Source organism: Caretta caretta, chromosome 22 (assembly GCF_965140235.1).
Source record: "Caretta caretta isolate rCarCar2 chromosome 22, rCarCar1.hap1, whole genome shotgun sequence".
NCBI lineage: Eukaryota > Metazoa > Chordata > Testudines > Cheloniidae > Caretta > Caretta caretta.
This window is the reverse complement of record NC_134227.1, coordinates 16,311,945-16,328,173: the sequence shown is the minus strand read 5'-3', so window position 1 is coordinate 16,328,173 and position 16,229 is coordinate 16,311,945. Positions and strand designations below refer to the sequence as shown.

At 45.2% G+C, this 16,229-nt stretch overlaps 1 protein-coding gene and 2 long non-coding RNA genes across 3 annotated transcripts in view; 1 reads left to right on the top strand and 2 right to left on the bottom strand.

Annotated features, from left to right (window-relative positions):
- GRIK4 (glutamate ionotropic receptor kainate type subunit 4) overlaps positions 1-9,818 on the top strand; it is a 304,635-nt gene extending 294,817 nt beyond the window's left edge. Inside the window, 4 exon segments of the mRNA XM_048827667.2 lie at positions 954-1,082; positions 4,508-4,626; positions 5,266-5,494; positions 5,497-9,818. Of these exon segments, the coding sequence (XP_048683624.1) occupies positions 954-1,082; positions 4,508-4,626; positions 5,266-5,494; positions 5,497-5,804 (785 nt within the window). The 3' untranslated portion in view covers positions 5,805-9,818.
- LOC142069804 (uncharacterized) overlaps positions 1-16,229 on the bottom strand; it is a 40,160-nt gene that overhangs the window by 11,513 nt on the left and 12,418 nt on the right. The window lies entirely within an intron of this gene.
- On the bottom strand, positions 6,957-16,048 carry LOC142069805 (uncharacterized). The gene is made up of 2 exons (XR_012665779.1): positions 15,933-16,048; positions 6,957-14,079 (listed from the first exon to the last, which is right to left on the bottom strand). It is a non-coding gene; the product is annotated as an uncharacterized LOC142069805 (long non-coding RNA).

Here is a 16,229-nt window from a genome sequence, read left to right as displayed (position 1 = left end):
TCTTAGGCCAGTCTCATGATTTGGGGGGAGGAGATGCCTGCTTCGTGACTTTTGAATACTTGGGGTTAGCAACGTTGAAATAGTATCATTAATAGCTTCCTTTCTGGTTCTCATACACATTGCTATTGTCTTTGGATTGGTGCTATTGTAGAGGAAGGTTTAAATCCTAGAATAACTGTGTATTTTAACATTTCTATTCGGTTTTGTTAAAGAAAAAAACCCCTTTCATTTACTAAATCTAAATTACAGGCTTAAACTAGCTGGCTGCGTCCTGTGAAGCAGTAAAATTGCAGTGGATAAAGCACATGCTGCTACTTTTGACACTGGTGGAATTTCACTGAGTTACTCTGAATTTACCCTGTTGTACAGCGTAATCTGTCTGAGGGTCTGTCTTCTAGATCTCTGATAGTGAAGAGTACAGAGAGAGCTTGTGGCTGGGGGCTTGAACCTGGCTTCCAGTGAGCGTTTGGGTTTGCCTGGTGGTGAGATTAATTGCTGCTATAGACAGAGAGCGGTTTCTATTCTTGTCCTCCACTCCGTACGAGATTGATGACCATTGTGCTACAGTTACAGGCACAATGAAAGGGAATTGAACTGGATGATTCAGGGGAATGGGAATGAGATGTGCAGTTGCCCATTTGAATCCTGCCCCGCATGGCAGCAACCAAAAGTTTTTCCCTTATGCTGGCTGTGTGGCGGCCTGTGGGAGACACCTTTGAGCCCCACGTGGTCCACAGGGAACAAATCATCGCCCACAGCTGGCACTGATTTGTTGGCGGTTTCAACGGTGAGGACTGAATGGGCCATCAGGACTGAACTCCCCTCTATCTGCTTGGAAGGGGGGTTCTCTCCAGTTCGGGCACATTGACAGGGCAGCATGTGTGGTGTGGTGTGGTGTGGGGAGAGGAGCTGCCTGAACTATATCTTAACTCCCCTCCCCATGGGTGTTGCAGGCTCCATATTCCGAGATGAATTCGACCTGGCCATTCTCCAGCTGCAAGAGAACAACCGCCTGGAAATCTTGAAGCGAAAGTGGTGGGAAGGGGGCAAGTGCCCCAAAGAGGAAGACCACAGAGCCAAAGGTAAACCCTGATTCTCAGAGACGCAGGTGCCTCCTGCATGGTACAGAGTCTATTAATAAGGCTGTACAGCGGTCACATTATCATAGATGCTGGCAGAATGAGCTCACGCACCATTCATGAACGATACCAGCCGGAGGTTTGGTTTGGTTTTGCAATTATTCTGACCTGAGATTTCTTCCTTAACAATGCAAGGAGAAAACCAAACAGCTCTGCTGAGCCTCATGCTGTGTGTTTTTGCCTGGGGCAAAGATAGTAGCAACAACCAAATGACAAATCTTGGAGGCATATGGAGGGTAAATTAGCTTCTAATGAATGTTCTCAGCATTACATGGGGAAATAGATGGCTGAAAGGACTGTATCCAAATCCTGGACTCCTTTAAAAGAAAATGGAATATCATCACAGAACCTTGGGTTAATGGGTTAATCTAAAGCTCCTTTAGGACAGGAAAAGGGGAATGGGGACTTTATTAATAAGGCTTTAAAACGGAAGAGCAAGTCCTTCTGGGTAAAGCGACGTAAATTGCCATAAAAGCCATGGCCTTAGGCTGATGTCCCAGCGTTAGGAACAGTTGCCAGCTTAAAGCAATCGCTACATTTTTGGCAGTTGCTCTAATTTAAGCAAGCAAATTTATTTTTTTCTGCGAGGCTAAAAGGTTCCCTGGCTGAGAGAACAGCCTTTTGACCCTTACAAGCCCGGAGACGAAGAGCCAAGCAAGCTTCTGATTGCCATTTCGTTTTCATGGCACATCTGATGTGAGGGGGTTTTTCCAGTTTATAAGCCAGACTGTATGGACGACACATGGGCTTTCTCCGGCATGGAAACTTCCTCTGTATGCTGCTTTGCTATCAGGAAACACTGCGGTGTACTTCAGATCACAGGGAAGAATGCTGGTTGCTGGGAGTTACAGATGTGATCTGAGCCCCAACATCTGGAATTAGATTCCAAATTCCTTGGGTCTGGGTTTTTAGGTCAGCCCCTTATCTTTCCCAGGGGAAGGATGATCCAGTGAGCACTAACCTGGGACATGGGAGACATGGGTTCAAGTCCCTGTTCCACTACAGATTTCCTCTGTGATCTTGGACAAGTCACTTTGTCTGTCTCTCAGTTCCCCTTCTCTGCAACAAGGATAACAGCACTTCCTAACTCACAGCAGATTATGGGGTTCAATACATTAAAGAGTATGAGATGCTCTCATCCTACAGTAATAGGCATCAGAGAAATGCTACAGAGAGAGTCTCTTGAAGCCATTTGGAAAATGTGCGCCCTGCCTTGCATTCCACGCCCACCCAAAGCATAGGGATATTTGGCGGTAGGGTTTCCATTCACACCTGTTAAACCCCCAAAGTTTTAGGGGAAGGAAGCGTGGGGAGCAGAGGGGATGTCTAGATACGCTGCTCCTGGTTTGGCCTGTTCTGTTTTATTGCAAGTGGCCTTCAATTGTGAGCAAAACAGACCTCAGCACAAGTAGCTCAAATTCTCTATAGGTCTCTCTTAAAATCACACAATAATTCCTATTTCTAGCCATTCGGTACCAGTTCCAGGCCCCTCTCACTGGGAGTATTGGATTACAGGAGAGTCTCTGAGTGCCTTGTTGGACAGAAATACCCAGTGACTTGTGAGAGCGCTAATTGCTTTATCTTGACATCCCAATGCATAACCGAGCTTCAAAGGGATGAAAATCAACTGATAAATTATTAAAGGCATTACCTTCCAGGGAGGGGATGGGCACTCAGCAAGCTCTAGAGAGAGCAAACTCCAGACAGACCCTGAAGGGCAAAATCAGAAAAAGGGGCCAGTTCTGATGTAGGCGGAGCAGGGGGACTGGGAGCCAGGACTCCTGGGTTCTGTTCCTGGCTTTGCCACTGACTCACTGCATGGCTTCAGGCAAGTCACTTCCCTGTTCTGTGCCTCAGTTTCCCCATTTGTGGAACTGGGATGGTCATAATCAGCTTGAAAGAGTTGCATGTAGGTAATGAAAAGTGCTTGGGAGGATTATTGCTTTAAATGAAAACCCAACTATATTCTAACCCTTCTTTGGAGGAAGGCTGAGCCAGGCCTGTGGGTGAGGGTGAGGAGGAAGCCTCTGAGCCAGGCATGGGGATGAGGGGGAGAGGGGAGTCTGAGCTGATATTGGGCAGTGTTTATGGGAGGCCGAGGCAGGGTCTGGGTTGTGAGTTTGGGGGGATGGGAGGTGGGTTTGAGCTGGGCCTGGGCTGTGACTATGGGATTTTATGCCCTGTAATTGCTGTTTTAGCGGAAGCATATCTCCCTGCAAAGGTCTGATTTACTGGGTGACGAGAGCCCCAGAGGGTTGCCAAAAGAATGATGGAGAACGGGGGAGAAATGTCACCCCGTGAGTTTTAAAACAAAGCAGATGAGCAATTTACAAGGATTGGGGGGAGGTTTTATGTCGAAAAGCCACGCAGAGATTAGGTCAGTAAATCACGGATTCTCTCGCTTTGATTTAATGTTACAGAGGGGGAGGAAGATTTTGCAGGTGTCCTGGTTGACTAATAGCCACATACAGTCCCCTCAGTGCAAGGTGCCACATGCTTCATTGTCATCAATTCAATCAACAGTCCAGTCCACCCGTGACCCTAGAACAACAAGTAGTGCTGAAAGAAGTCGTTTCTGGGACTCTGCATGCTGAGCTAAGGGCCCAGCTCCCTGAAATTTATCTGGGGCATAGTCTTAGTGACGAGGCCACTGGAGAGGGACTGAGGGGTTCTGGTTCCACCAGTGACCTAATGTGTGACCTTGACTAAATCATTTCTCCTTGTGCTTCTGTTTCTCCTTTTGCCTGCCTTGTCTATTTAGATTCTAAGCTGTTTGGGGCAGGGACTGCCTCTTACTGTCACCTAACACACTGCGGCCCTGATCTCAGTTGCGTCCTCCAGATGTAAATAGTAATCATTTTCTATCAGCATTATTGCATGTGAATGAAGGAATTGCTCTTGGTCCTGCCCTCTCCTAATGTTCTGATTTCCATCTCTTCCTTCTCTTTGCTTTGTCAATGATGCTTTCTCATGTCCATTTACTGACTTCATAGTGACAACCGCTGAGTAAATAATTTGTAGGACATAATTTATCTGATTGATCTTTCTTCCTTTTCCTGCTTTGTTTATCTGCAAACCACTTTACACTTCTCTCAGAGGTATTTGTTGTTTGAAATTATTTGCTAAATCATACTTCCTAGGAAGAATTCTTCGATCGCAAGCAGATCATTGCAAGTAATTTGGTATTTACAATTCAGGCTGTGCTAGTTAATTTTGATTGAACAGCAAAGGGCCCATTGTACTGTTTTTGTTCCCTGGGTGGATGAGCTCAAAGATAATTAGAAGAGTCAATATTTCTATGTGGTTCCGAACACAACATTTGTTGTCTCTTCCTCTCCAGTTTATTTTTTTCCTTTGCTTTATTTCAGGTCTGGGAATGGAGAATATTGGTGGAATCTTTGTGGTTCTCATATGTGGCTTAATTGTAGCCATTTTTATGGCAATGCTGGAATTTTTGTGGAGCCTACGACACTCTGAACAGACAGAGGTAGGCTCAGGACTGTCACTGATGTTGCAGGAAGTATGCACATTAATGTTTGTGAGGTCCTCAAGTACTGCAGTGAGGAGCACCATAGAGAAGCCTATAAAAAAGTGGGATGGGTCTGGAATAGATGAGGGTCGTGGGTCTAGGTATGAATGTTGCAGGCAGTGAGACCTAAAACACAAGAGAATTCCAGGTACAGAGCATGTAAAATTTCCAGTGCACTCAGCCAGGTCTAGAACTTACAAACATCTTATGTGTAGTTAGTAAGATGTAGATTATCTGCAAATTCTATTTGCAGTTGTTGGGGGTCTGGAACATATGGAAATTCCATGTGCAGTTGGTGGGGTTTAGAACACATGAATTTCTGTCTAGAACGGATAAGGATCCCTGACATGAACTTGAGGCTCTAGAACATGTGAGGGCCTCTGATGTTGATATTGGAGTCCAGAATCAGTGGGAATTCCAGTTAGTGGAATCTAGAACAGGTGGCAGTGCTAAATGCCGATTATGAGAACAGGTGAAGATCCCAAGCACTAGTTTTGGCATCCAGAACATCTGAGCATCAGGATTCAGAATTGGTACAGATGTTGAGATCTGAGCAGTATCTTGGAAATTGACCTCTTGCTTGTGTGTGCCTTCCAGGTGTCTGTCTGCCAGGAGATGGTGACAGAGCTGCGCAGTATCATCCTCTGCAAAGACAGTTTGCACCCTCGGCGAAGGCGAGGGGGGATGATACGGACTCGGCCCATTATTGCTGAGGAACGCCGACCCTGCAGTACAACCACTCTCAGCAATGGGAAACTATGCGGCGGTGGTGAGCCAGACCCACTGGCGCAAAGACTTGCACAAGAAGCCGCTCTGGTGGCCCGAGGCTGCACGCACATTCGGGTATGCCCAGAGTGTCGGAGGTTCCAGGGCCTCCGGGCGCGGCCAGCTCCAGGTTCGCTTGCACAAAGCGAAGAGAGCTTGGAATGGGAGAAAGCCACCAACAGCAGCGAACCCGAGTAGAGTGGGGCAGGGGTGGGCAAAGAAACTCATGTTCCATTTTACAGAACATGGACTTGTACAATGTTAGACTCGTTTTTAAATTAAAAGCAGTTATTCAGCTCCTCAAGAACAAGACAAACCTTCAGGCTGAGAACCAGAACCAGCCAGAGATTTTTGATACCTCTCCTATCTAAGAGGACATTCATCCCACTTGGATTCTGAACCACTAGGTGGAAGATTCTCTGGTTGGCCAGTCTCCAGCAGCTTTCCCCCACCTCAAAAATCTGGTTTTGGGGTGGGTACGACACACACAGAGGGCAATTCATATACCAGAAATGCCCCAACTAGGGGGGGAAGAGTCATTGTCAGAACTACCCCATCCTAAGATAGGAGAAAAGGACACTAGTGTCATCTGTCTTGATCACACAGACTCAGTAGGGATGTTCTCTGGGAGGTATTGCTATTTGATGGGGTGGGGGGAGGGGAAGAGAGGAGTAATCTATTTTATTTTATTTTTGGTAAATCAGGGCCTGGAGTCTCCAGCACACCGGATTTCAGGTGCTGAACTCTCCTTCCTTTGCAGCAATGTGGCATGTGGGGAGTGGAAGGGAGGGACAGGAGATGATTCCCAAACAGAAGCAGCGGAAGAAATGAAAGTCCATTCAAGGAGTTATTAAAAATAAAAATGCCAAAAACCAACCAACACACACAGTGAATTCAGAGAGGCCTTGAAACACCTGGAATTTCAGGGGTTCTGTGTCTTTTTTTTTGTTTGTTTTTTCTGTCAGGGAGGGTGAGTGTGTATGGTGAGTATGAAGCATCGAGGAAGGTGTCACTGGCAGGTGTTGTTGGATCCCATATGCTCTCTTAGGAATGCTGCCTTTTCCCCCCAGCAGAGGGCAGTTGCACTTACTAGCCACTGTCACGGGCTTCTGAAAGTACAGTTGTAGGCATCATGATAGAAACTGGTGCTCACAGGTACAACACATTCCCATCCTATGAACTCTAACCACTGTCCCCAGGCTCAGTAGCTGGGCCTGTGTGTGACCCAGGTGCCATCTGGGATCTGTGGATTTCCTTGCTACCAAATGTCCTTGAATGAAGGTCATGGGGCAGGGAGGTCTGCTTCAATAGGAGGATCACTCCGGGTCTTCGTGAGAAAATCCTTCCTTCCATAGCAGCAGCAGCAGCAGCTTGCCCTCTGCTTGGTACAAATGTGGGGTTTACATTGAAGAGTTTAATTTTCTGATTGAAAAACAAAATTCTATGCAATTTCTGATTGTAAAATAAAAAGTGGGGAAGTTATAAGGGGGTGGCGATAAACACAAACCTTGAGCAAAGGTATATCCTGTTGTTGAATTTTTTTATTTCTTTCTTTTTATTTTCAATGTACTGAAATAAAAGATGTCCTTGTACAATTATGATTCCCCCTCCCCGCCCTCTACACTTTTAAAGATTTGAGGCAGTTTGAGTCCCATCACTCATGGGTGCAGCCCAATAGCGCCCCCGGAGGATCGGAGAGGTCACTTGGTCTTCACTGCAGCAGGTTGCTGCTTTGACCTCTGCAAATTTCTCGCTACTTGCATAATACCTAACAGCTCTGTTGCTGTCATTATCTGTAATCATTCCCAAAGAAAACAAAGGAAAAAAGCTGGGAAGGACACATGATCACTTTAGAAAAAACAACACAGTCCCCTTGGTCCTATGCTGAAGTGAGATCAGAACAACGCAAGCCACAGCTCTTTTAAACCAGATTGCTGGAAACAGGGGTCTAGCATGGTTTCCCTGCACACAGGATTCCCTGTAGCAGATCAGACCAATGGTCCACCTAGTCCAATAACCTGTAGCCAGATACTTTACAGGTGGGTATAAAGAACCCCAGAGAATGCAGATACCAGCAATGGGCACTGGAGATTATTACATAGTAGCTCTTTTTGGCAGCACCCAAAAAAAAAGATAAAAAGAAGGGAACAGTCCCTGCTCTCAGTGAGGGTCTCTGGCCTGGGTTATGCAGGAGGTCAGACCAGATGATCATAATGGTCCCTTCTGACCTCTGAATCTGTGCAGATCCCACATTCTAAACAAACAGAACTGGGAGGGTAGAGACAAATTGAAATGTACCCATAGAATGAGCATATGAGAATTGGCCACTTTCTGATAATAAAATGTTCCAGTAACAGGGCCAGCTCCTTAGGTGCTGTAAATCAGAAAAATTCCCTTAACTTCACTAGAGCTACACACATTTACACTGAGGATCTGGCCCATAATGCTTTTGGGGTTCTTGGCTGGAAGCAGGAGGGGTGAGTCAATTCAAGACTACCCCCAAATACACCAAAATCTTGCCACGGTCAGTTGGGGCTAGTTACTTGTTGACGTCACAGAAGTGCATCTTTGGGAGAAGAGAGCGGTGGCTTTGCCGGGTGTCCCATGCCTGGGGGCAGTGTGGGAGAGGCAGACAAAAAGGACCTGGGTTGGCAAGCATCACTAGCAGAATAGCAGGGATGGGGATTGGAAAAGAGACCAGACAGTTATGGAGTAACCTGCCCTTAGGAGATGATTTGTCCTAGCCCCATCAGATATTGTTGGCTTCTGCCCTGAGAGGGGAAGGTTGAGTTGATAGCTGCTTAAAATCTCTCTGGAACCACTTAGCTCGCAGGTGGGGAGAAGGAGAAAATATAATCCCTTTCCTTCTTGGTCAGGGAAGCCATGCTAGCAGTGTGTGCTTTAACATGGTCACAGCCAGCATTCTTCTGATGCAAATGTGGACAGGGCCTAAGTCAGAGTTCTGCTCAGTGTGTGCAGAGTGAACCAGCCCCTCAAGTGATGTACATTAATGTAGCTATATTTTGTCAGTGGAGTCAGGGGCAGCCTACACCAGCTGAGGGGTTGGAGCAAAGTCTGAGTGTAACCCGCATCTGCTCAATATGGCACTCTGTCCACTCTCTAGTGGTGGCTAGGCCAACGAGAGATTGAAAAGCCTATGACAGGATTAGCTGAGAGAAATGTGGCTGGCTGCTCATGCAGTAGCAGCACATGCATTTTGCTCAAGAGGTCCCAGGTTTGATCCCCGCTGATGACATCCAAAATGGATGGTATTACAAGTAATAGCTCATATGGGGAACTCAACTCAGGGAAATCTCTGAAATTCTCTGAAGAATCCTGCCTCGGGGGAGCGTGTAACTCCTGCTTACTTAGTGTGGCACTCTGTCCCCTCATAGCAGTGGCTAGGCTAGGTAGCTATTGAGGAGCCTGCTATAGCCTTAGCTAAAAACACACATCATTTGGCTCAAGAGGTCTCAGGTTTGATCCCCACCTCTGACATCCAAAGTTGGCATTATATTAGCATTATATATTAGCAGCTAGCTAGATTCCTGGGGTCAGATCTTCCACAGGTGTAAATCAATACAGCTAAACTGCTGTTAATTGGGCCAGCTCAATTTACACAAAGTGAAGAACAGAGCAGGCCCAGATCCTCAAAGGTATGTAGGCACCTAACATCCACTGACTTCAACAGAAGCTTGGAGCCTAAATACTGTCGGGGATCTGAATCTTAGCATCTAGCTAGACTCCTTGTACCAGCTCCTCCACTGGTGAAAGTCAGGGCCACTGCATTAAAGCCAATTGTGCTGGGTGGATTTCTACCACCTGGGGAGGTGGGCTGTTGATTTTAAAGGCAAATAGTGGTAACTCATAGCACGCATTCTACGATTTGCCAGCCTAAACAAACTTAAAAAGCTTAAAAAAAACTTAAAAAAAAAAATCAACACATCAGAGATGTCTGAAAACCTCTTATGTTTGTTTAAAGGCCAATATGTTCTTATGTGCGCCAGGCACTATTCATCAAAAGAAACTTGCTGTTGAAAATTTATTTACAGATTAGCAAAAGAAAAGATTCCTGTCCATCATTTATCATATCTGATTTTTTCCCCCCAGTTGCCACAGTGAATAAAGAGGGAACTTGACAGTGCCAGACATTTTTCCTTTTGCTATGCCGAGGGAATCTCCCAGTCATCACTCAGACTGAGGACATCAGGAAAAATAAACCAGTCCAGTTCGCTCTTGATTTGTCTTTACTTTTATCTATTTTTTGTCAGCTTTCCTTTCCCAGGCTGTATTTTCTATCAGAGTCTGTATATTGAGGGGTTGTGGTTTTTTTTTTTTTTTGTTTGATCAGATTGTTTACAATAAAAATATATATAAACCTTGAACTAGTAGTGGATGGATAAAAGCTGGTTTGGTTTGAAAGCCTTGGCTGGTGTCTTTCAGAACACACACAGAGGAGGGGCTTACATGGTGCACTCACACTCAAAAGCGAGACGGGACCCTTGTGCTCATCTAGTCTGACCTGTCGAACACAGGGCATTGCGCTGCCCCAAAATAATTCTGAGACCATATTTTATAGAAAACCTTCCCACCTTGAATTAAAAATGGGGATTCCGCCACAAACCTTGGTAAATTGTTCCAATGGTCCAATTAAAAATTAAAACCACACCATTAAAAACGTACACCTTATTTCCACTCTGAATTTATCTAGCTTCAACTTCCAGCAGCGGTTGCACCACTGCCAAATTAAAGAGGTAAAATAACCTCTCTATGCCTCCTTGCTATTCCCGTTTATGCAGTCCTACATTACACATGCACACTTTTGGCCACAGTATCACACTGGGAACTCATGTTCAGCTGATTATCCACCATGACCCCCAAATCTTTTTCATAGTCACTGCTTTCTGGGATAGAGGTCCCCATCTTATAAGTATGGCCTATGTATAAGTACACAAACAGAGCAGGAACACACGCTCCCTCCCCGCTCTTTGTTCTCACCCTGGAAACCATTTTGACGGCCTCTTTCATTTGGCCAATCCCACTCACATGTTAATGAAGGTCAAGATTTGGAGTGGTTTGCCATCCAAATTGCACTTTCCCACAGTAGCCATCTCTTGATAAAATGGGGGTAATTCTAGTAAGATAGCTCTGTGGATTCCACTGGGAGGTGACGATTAGATCAATTAAAAGATAATACTTGGCTTTAATCCCTTTTAATTGTTTCACCAGAGCCCCCTGCCTCCCTCTTCCATTACAAGAGCTTCACTGCTGAACCCAGGAGGCATGTAAACTGAGTGTTCCTATTACCTAAATTCCTTTGGTTACCTTCCTCCCCTGTTAATATGAAAACACACATCCTGCAGCTGGGCCAGTCTTACTGGTTAGGAGAGGCTCTAGTATGAGAATAACTAAAACTGGGGATTCTTTTGTGATGAAAGTTTCATTCGTTTTGCATTCCAGGCAGTTTAATTTTTCACTCAGCACTTCCCCCTGAAGTCTAGCCTGTAACTAACTGTGGGCACTGGGAAGTTGTTGATGTGGACCCATGGCCTTCACAAGTCTAGCGTAGGGGTTGTTACTGAACATTAAAACACAAGAGGGACATTTTGTGGCTTGCAAGCCAGCAGGACTATGGCAAGCTGAAAATGACAAAAAGATCTCTTTTTAGTTCAGTTCTCCTGACTGGATAATAGTGAAGAAGACTGTTTAACCCTTTCAGAACCAAAATTGTTCCTTGATGCTGGTGTCATAGGATGGGGTTGCCCTTTAAGGGTCAGCCTTCCTGCTTATGATTCATCAGTTGCCTTCCTTTAGGTGAGAGAAAGGTCTGACAGGAAGTTAACTCAGGGATGAGAGTTACAGGGTCGGTCTAGAGTAAGGAAAGGGTTTAATGTAATGCTAGCTAGGTGAAAGACCTGGATGGGGAAAGTAAGCAGCCTTCTGAAGTAGATACCTTACAAGGGGCCATGCAACAGGACCTGGTATTCTTGTTTTGACTGGTGTTAGATTGAGTTTGTTTGAACAGTAAATAGGTTCCTGGGAAAAGGGAAGGAAAGAGCTTTGATTCATTGATGCAGCTGGCTGGTGAGTTGGTTCGCTGGGGTATGTGAGAAAGGAGAAACAGAGGCAGGGTTCAACACTGAGTTTAGGGAAACCATGTTATATGTTGCCTATGAGAACAGGAAAAAATGCCTGTTCAAAGAGGCAAACCACAGCTAACTGGATTTGGATCTCTTTGTCCCTAACTAATTACCTATAATATCCCACTTGTCCTTCCTATCCCTTCTAACAGGACTTTTGGGCCCAACTGCCAGCAGCTGTAAAATTGGCATAGTTCTATTGACTTCAGGGGAAATAGGGATGTGGTTGTACATTTAAAGGCCTGATACTAAATTCACATTGGTGTAAATCAAGAGTAACTCCATAGAAGCAAGTAGAGTTATGCTGATACAATAGTAGCATAAATAAGATCAGAATTAGGCCCTAAATCTGCAAAAATTCTAAACCAGATTTTAAATAGAGATCTAAAAGAAAAATTGTGGAGAACCATGATACCCGAAAATTCAGTGTCTTATACATTCCCTTCCAAAGATGCTGCTGCTGTACTGGGAAAAGTCTAAATGCTGGAGGGCATAATTTGTAAATTAAAGGAGAAGCTGGAACTTGAACAGAGTTTGTAAAGGAGAAGATAAATGTGCACAAATGCCTGCTGAGTAGAATATAAAGAACCCAAAGTGCCAGAAATCCCATTATGATTTGATGGCGACAAACTGATTGAAAACACACACCTGAAAGCAGTAGTGATGAATTCAGCAAAAGTAGGCTCCTCTGATACTCGATGCAATGGTGAGAAATTCAGTCTCTTATCAGTTGGATCAGTACAATGGATACAACTCAGATATTTTTCAGGAAGGAATGCACTCCATTCCAGCTGAATTAATACTCCCTTTTACAGCAAATAATATTGCACCTTTGGGATAAAAGTACTTCACAAACTGTAGGCAGGGACCAGCTGAAACCCCATTAATGTGCAGCTGCTTCTCAGGTGGAACCTGGCAGCCATTTAACAGTGTAAAGTGCAACTTAAAACCAGCTTCCAAAAAGGTCTGCTAAAGAGAGATCAATAATAAAAGGGAAGGAAGCTAACTTTATTAGCCCAATAGTCTAAGTCTCCTCTTCATATTCCAGCACTGTGGTTATCAACAGAGCTATCAATCCTCTAAGACCCAAATGTCACTGGCCAGCTTTAAGACAGACACAGTCATGTTTGTGATTATATATTTTCTAGATATGTTTTCATATCACACATCAAATACTGAACCATTTGTTTCAAAACAAACATTGTTATCACTGTGACAAATAACAGCTTGGATTAGTAAAACTGAAAAGATTTAATATTTATTTTTTGCACTATTTACGTTATTTGGCATTCCCTTTGTCTCAGTTGGATCAAGGAGAATAGGCTCGTCAGTTTCACTTTTGTTTCTGGTCAGTTCTATTTTCCAGTTCTCATGCACTAGGGTTGCAATGGAATGTTTGCTTAAAGGTGCTCACTGGAATTTAAAGGTACTAACAATGGAATCATTTCTAACAGGCTTAGGTTTTTGTTAATGAGCTGCTAGCATTCTTAAATAGGCAAATCCTCAGATGCTATAAATCAGTAGGGACTTCAAGGGAGTTATGTTCAAGGGATTTACACCAGCTAGGGATCTAGACACACTGTGTACTATAGACACAAACTGAAGTGCAGCACAGAGAGGGTTTAATACCCTATATGTGCCAGATCCTCCACTCATGTAAACAGCACAGCTCCATAGACATCAGTCAAGCTACACTGATTTATACCAGTTGATGATCTGGCCCTGCATCTCTGCAGCTCTGTTTGGCCCCCCAACAATTCATGTCGCTTTAGACCCCAAAGAGAGAACACTTCCTATCTCACATCAGCCCTTCCCTAGGGCCCACGTAATGTTGATGAGTTTAGTCCTTTGATTTTCTTCAGGCTTAGTTCTCGCTGAACTGAGATTTGATGTAATTTATTTCTAAGCCTAAAGCAAATGCAAATGAGCATGGAAAAAATACTTCTCTTATTCCCAGGTGAGCGTTAAGATGACTGATTTGTCTGCCAAAAACCTATTGTTCTTCCAGAGTCTACAGTAAACAGCCCGAGGATCACAGGAGATGCTCTGATTATTGCTTGCAGGATTAAACCAGGACTAGATGAACACACAGCCTCCAGTTTTATTCCTGCGCCACTTATCAGCCATGATAGGCTTAGTCTATAGGAAGCCTAAATGGAGGTCAGAGCGTAGTAAGGACCCTGAAATCCAGAGTGACACTGCTAAGTGCCTCTGTACTAAGGGTCAAGTGTCAATACAACTCACTCTCGCATTAAGAGGGTCTGTTTGTTGGTAATTTCAGATTTCACGGAGCTGGGCAGATATGTGTGTGAATGTAATACAGATTTCTATACCAAATTCTAATCAAAAGTAACAGCTGAGGTTTCTTAGGACTTGGCTACATGGGGAAGTTGACCAGCCCAGCTGGAGCAGAATAGCTATTGCACTATAGCTATTCCACTAATGGCTCCATGTGGACACACTATTCTGGAATAATTACTCTGCTGGATTCTCTCCTTTCCCAAACCTGTGGGACAAAAGAGCATGAGTTAATACTGACTAAATCAGATTTAGCTTCCTTCTCTATGCTATGTAAATTATCAGTCACCTTCCCTGCCCACCACCACTTCTCCCTTCCATTGCCTGAAGGGACAGGGCAGCAGTGTTTTCTGAAGCCTCTGGCGGTGCTGCTCTACCAGAGCCATCACCAAGGGACTGAATGGAGCTCAGGGCCAGGAGACAATATAGGGGCACAGCCTTTGCAGAGACAGCCCTGGATCCTAGTGACTCCCCCATGTTCTGTAAATTATAAACCCCAGTTACTACCAACCCACACAAGCAGCCCCTGGGCAAGATCCCCTCCCTCATTAGAGCCCCTTTGTGCCACTCTGGAGGCAGAATGGTGAGGATTGCTCCCTTGCGGAACTTTTGCAGCATCCCCCCCCCCCCCCCCCCCGCAGTACCCACCACCAGTACTGGGGAGAGGCCAGGGATGTCATAGGACAGGAGGGGGAGCATCTGGGATAATCCAGCTATTTTGAACTAGAGAACAGACCATGGGTGGCTGGGGGGAAGTAGTTGTAAATTAATCTAGCTCCAGAGGCTACTCTAATTTAGGCCAGAGACTTAAAGCTGGTTCCTGGAACAGCCCAGAATCCCAGACGTGCAAAACTGTGAAACTCAAACACTCATGCACACACTGGGCTGGACTCCCCGTGAGGCACCACGTAGTATTCGGCCTGTTGTCTTTAAATCAAATCTGATCATAGAATCATAGAATATAAGGGTTGGAAGGGACCCCAGAAGGTCATCTAGAATCATAGAATCATAGAATATAAGGGTTGGAAGGGACCCCAGAAGGTCATCTAGTCCAACCCCCTGCTCGAAGCAGGACCAATTCCCAGTTAAATCATCCCAGCCAGGGCTTTGTCAAGCCTGACCTTAAAAACCTCTAAGGAAGGAGATTCTACCACCTCCCTAGGTAACGCATTCCAGTGTTTCACCACCCTCTTAGTGAAAAAGTTTTTCCTAATATCCAATCTAAACCTCCCCCACTGCAACTTGAGACCATTACTCCTCGTTCTGTCATCTGCTACCATTGAGAACAGTCTAGAGCCATCCTCTTTGGAACCCCCTTTCAGGTAGTTGAAAGCAGCTATCAAATCCCCCCTCATTCTTCTCTTCTGCAGGCTAAACAATCCCAGCTCCCTCAGCCTCTCCTCATAACTCATGTGTTCCAGACCCCTAATCATTTTTGTTGCCCTTCGCTGGACTCTCTCCAATTTATCCACATCCTTCTTGAAGTGTGGGGCCCAAAACTGGACACAGTACTCCAGATGAGGCCTCACCAATGTCGAATAGAGGGGAACGATCACGTCCCTCGATCTGCTCGCTATGCCCCTACTTATACATCCCAAAATGCCATTGGCCTTCTTGGCAACAAGGGCACACTGCTGACTCATATCCAGCTTCTCGTCCACTGTCACCCCTAGGTCCTTTTCCGCAGAACTGCTGCCGAGCCATTCGGTCCCTAGTCTGTAGCGGTGCATTGGGTTCTTCCGTCCTAAGTGCAGGACCCTGCACTTATCCTTATTGAACCTCATCAGATTTCTTTTGGCCCAATCCTCCAATTTGTCTAGGTCCTTCTGTATCCTATCCCTCCCCTCCAGCGTATCTACCACTCCTCCCAGTTTAGTATCATCCGCAAATTTGCTGAGAGTGCAATCCACACCATCCTCCAGATCATTTATGAATATATTGAACAAAACCGGCCCCAGGACCGACCCTTGGGGCACTCCACTTGATACCGGCTGCCAACTAGACATGGAGCCATTGATAACTACCCGTTGAGCCCAACAATCTAGCCAGCTTTCTACCCACCTTGTAGTGCATTCATCCAGCCCATACTTCCTTAACTTGCTGACAAGAATACTGTGGGAGACCGTGTCAAAAGCTTTGCTAAAGTCAAGAAACAATACATCCACTGCTTTCCCTTCATCCACAGAACCAGTAATCTCATCATAGAAGGCGATTAGATTAGTCAGGCATGACCTTCCCTTGGTGAATCCATGCTGGCTGTTCCTGATCACTTTCCTCTCATGCAAGTGCTTCAGGATTGATTCTTTGAGGACCTGCTCCATGATTTTTCCAGGGACTGAAGTGAGGCTGACTGGCCTG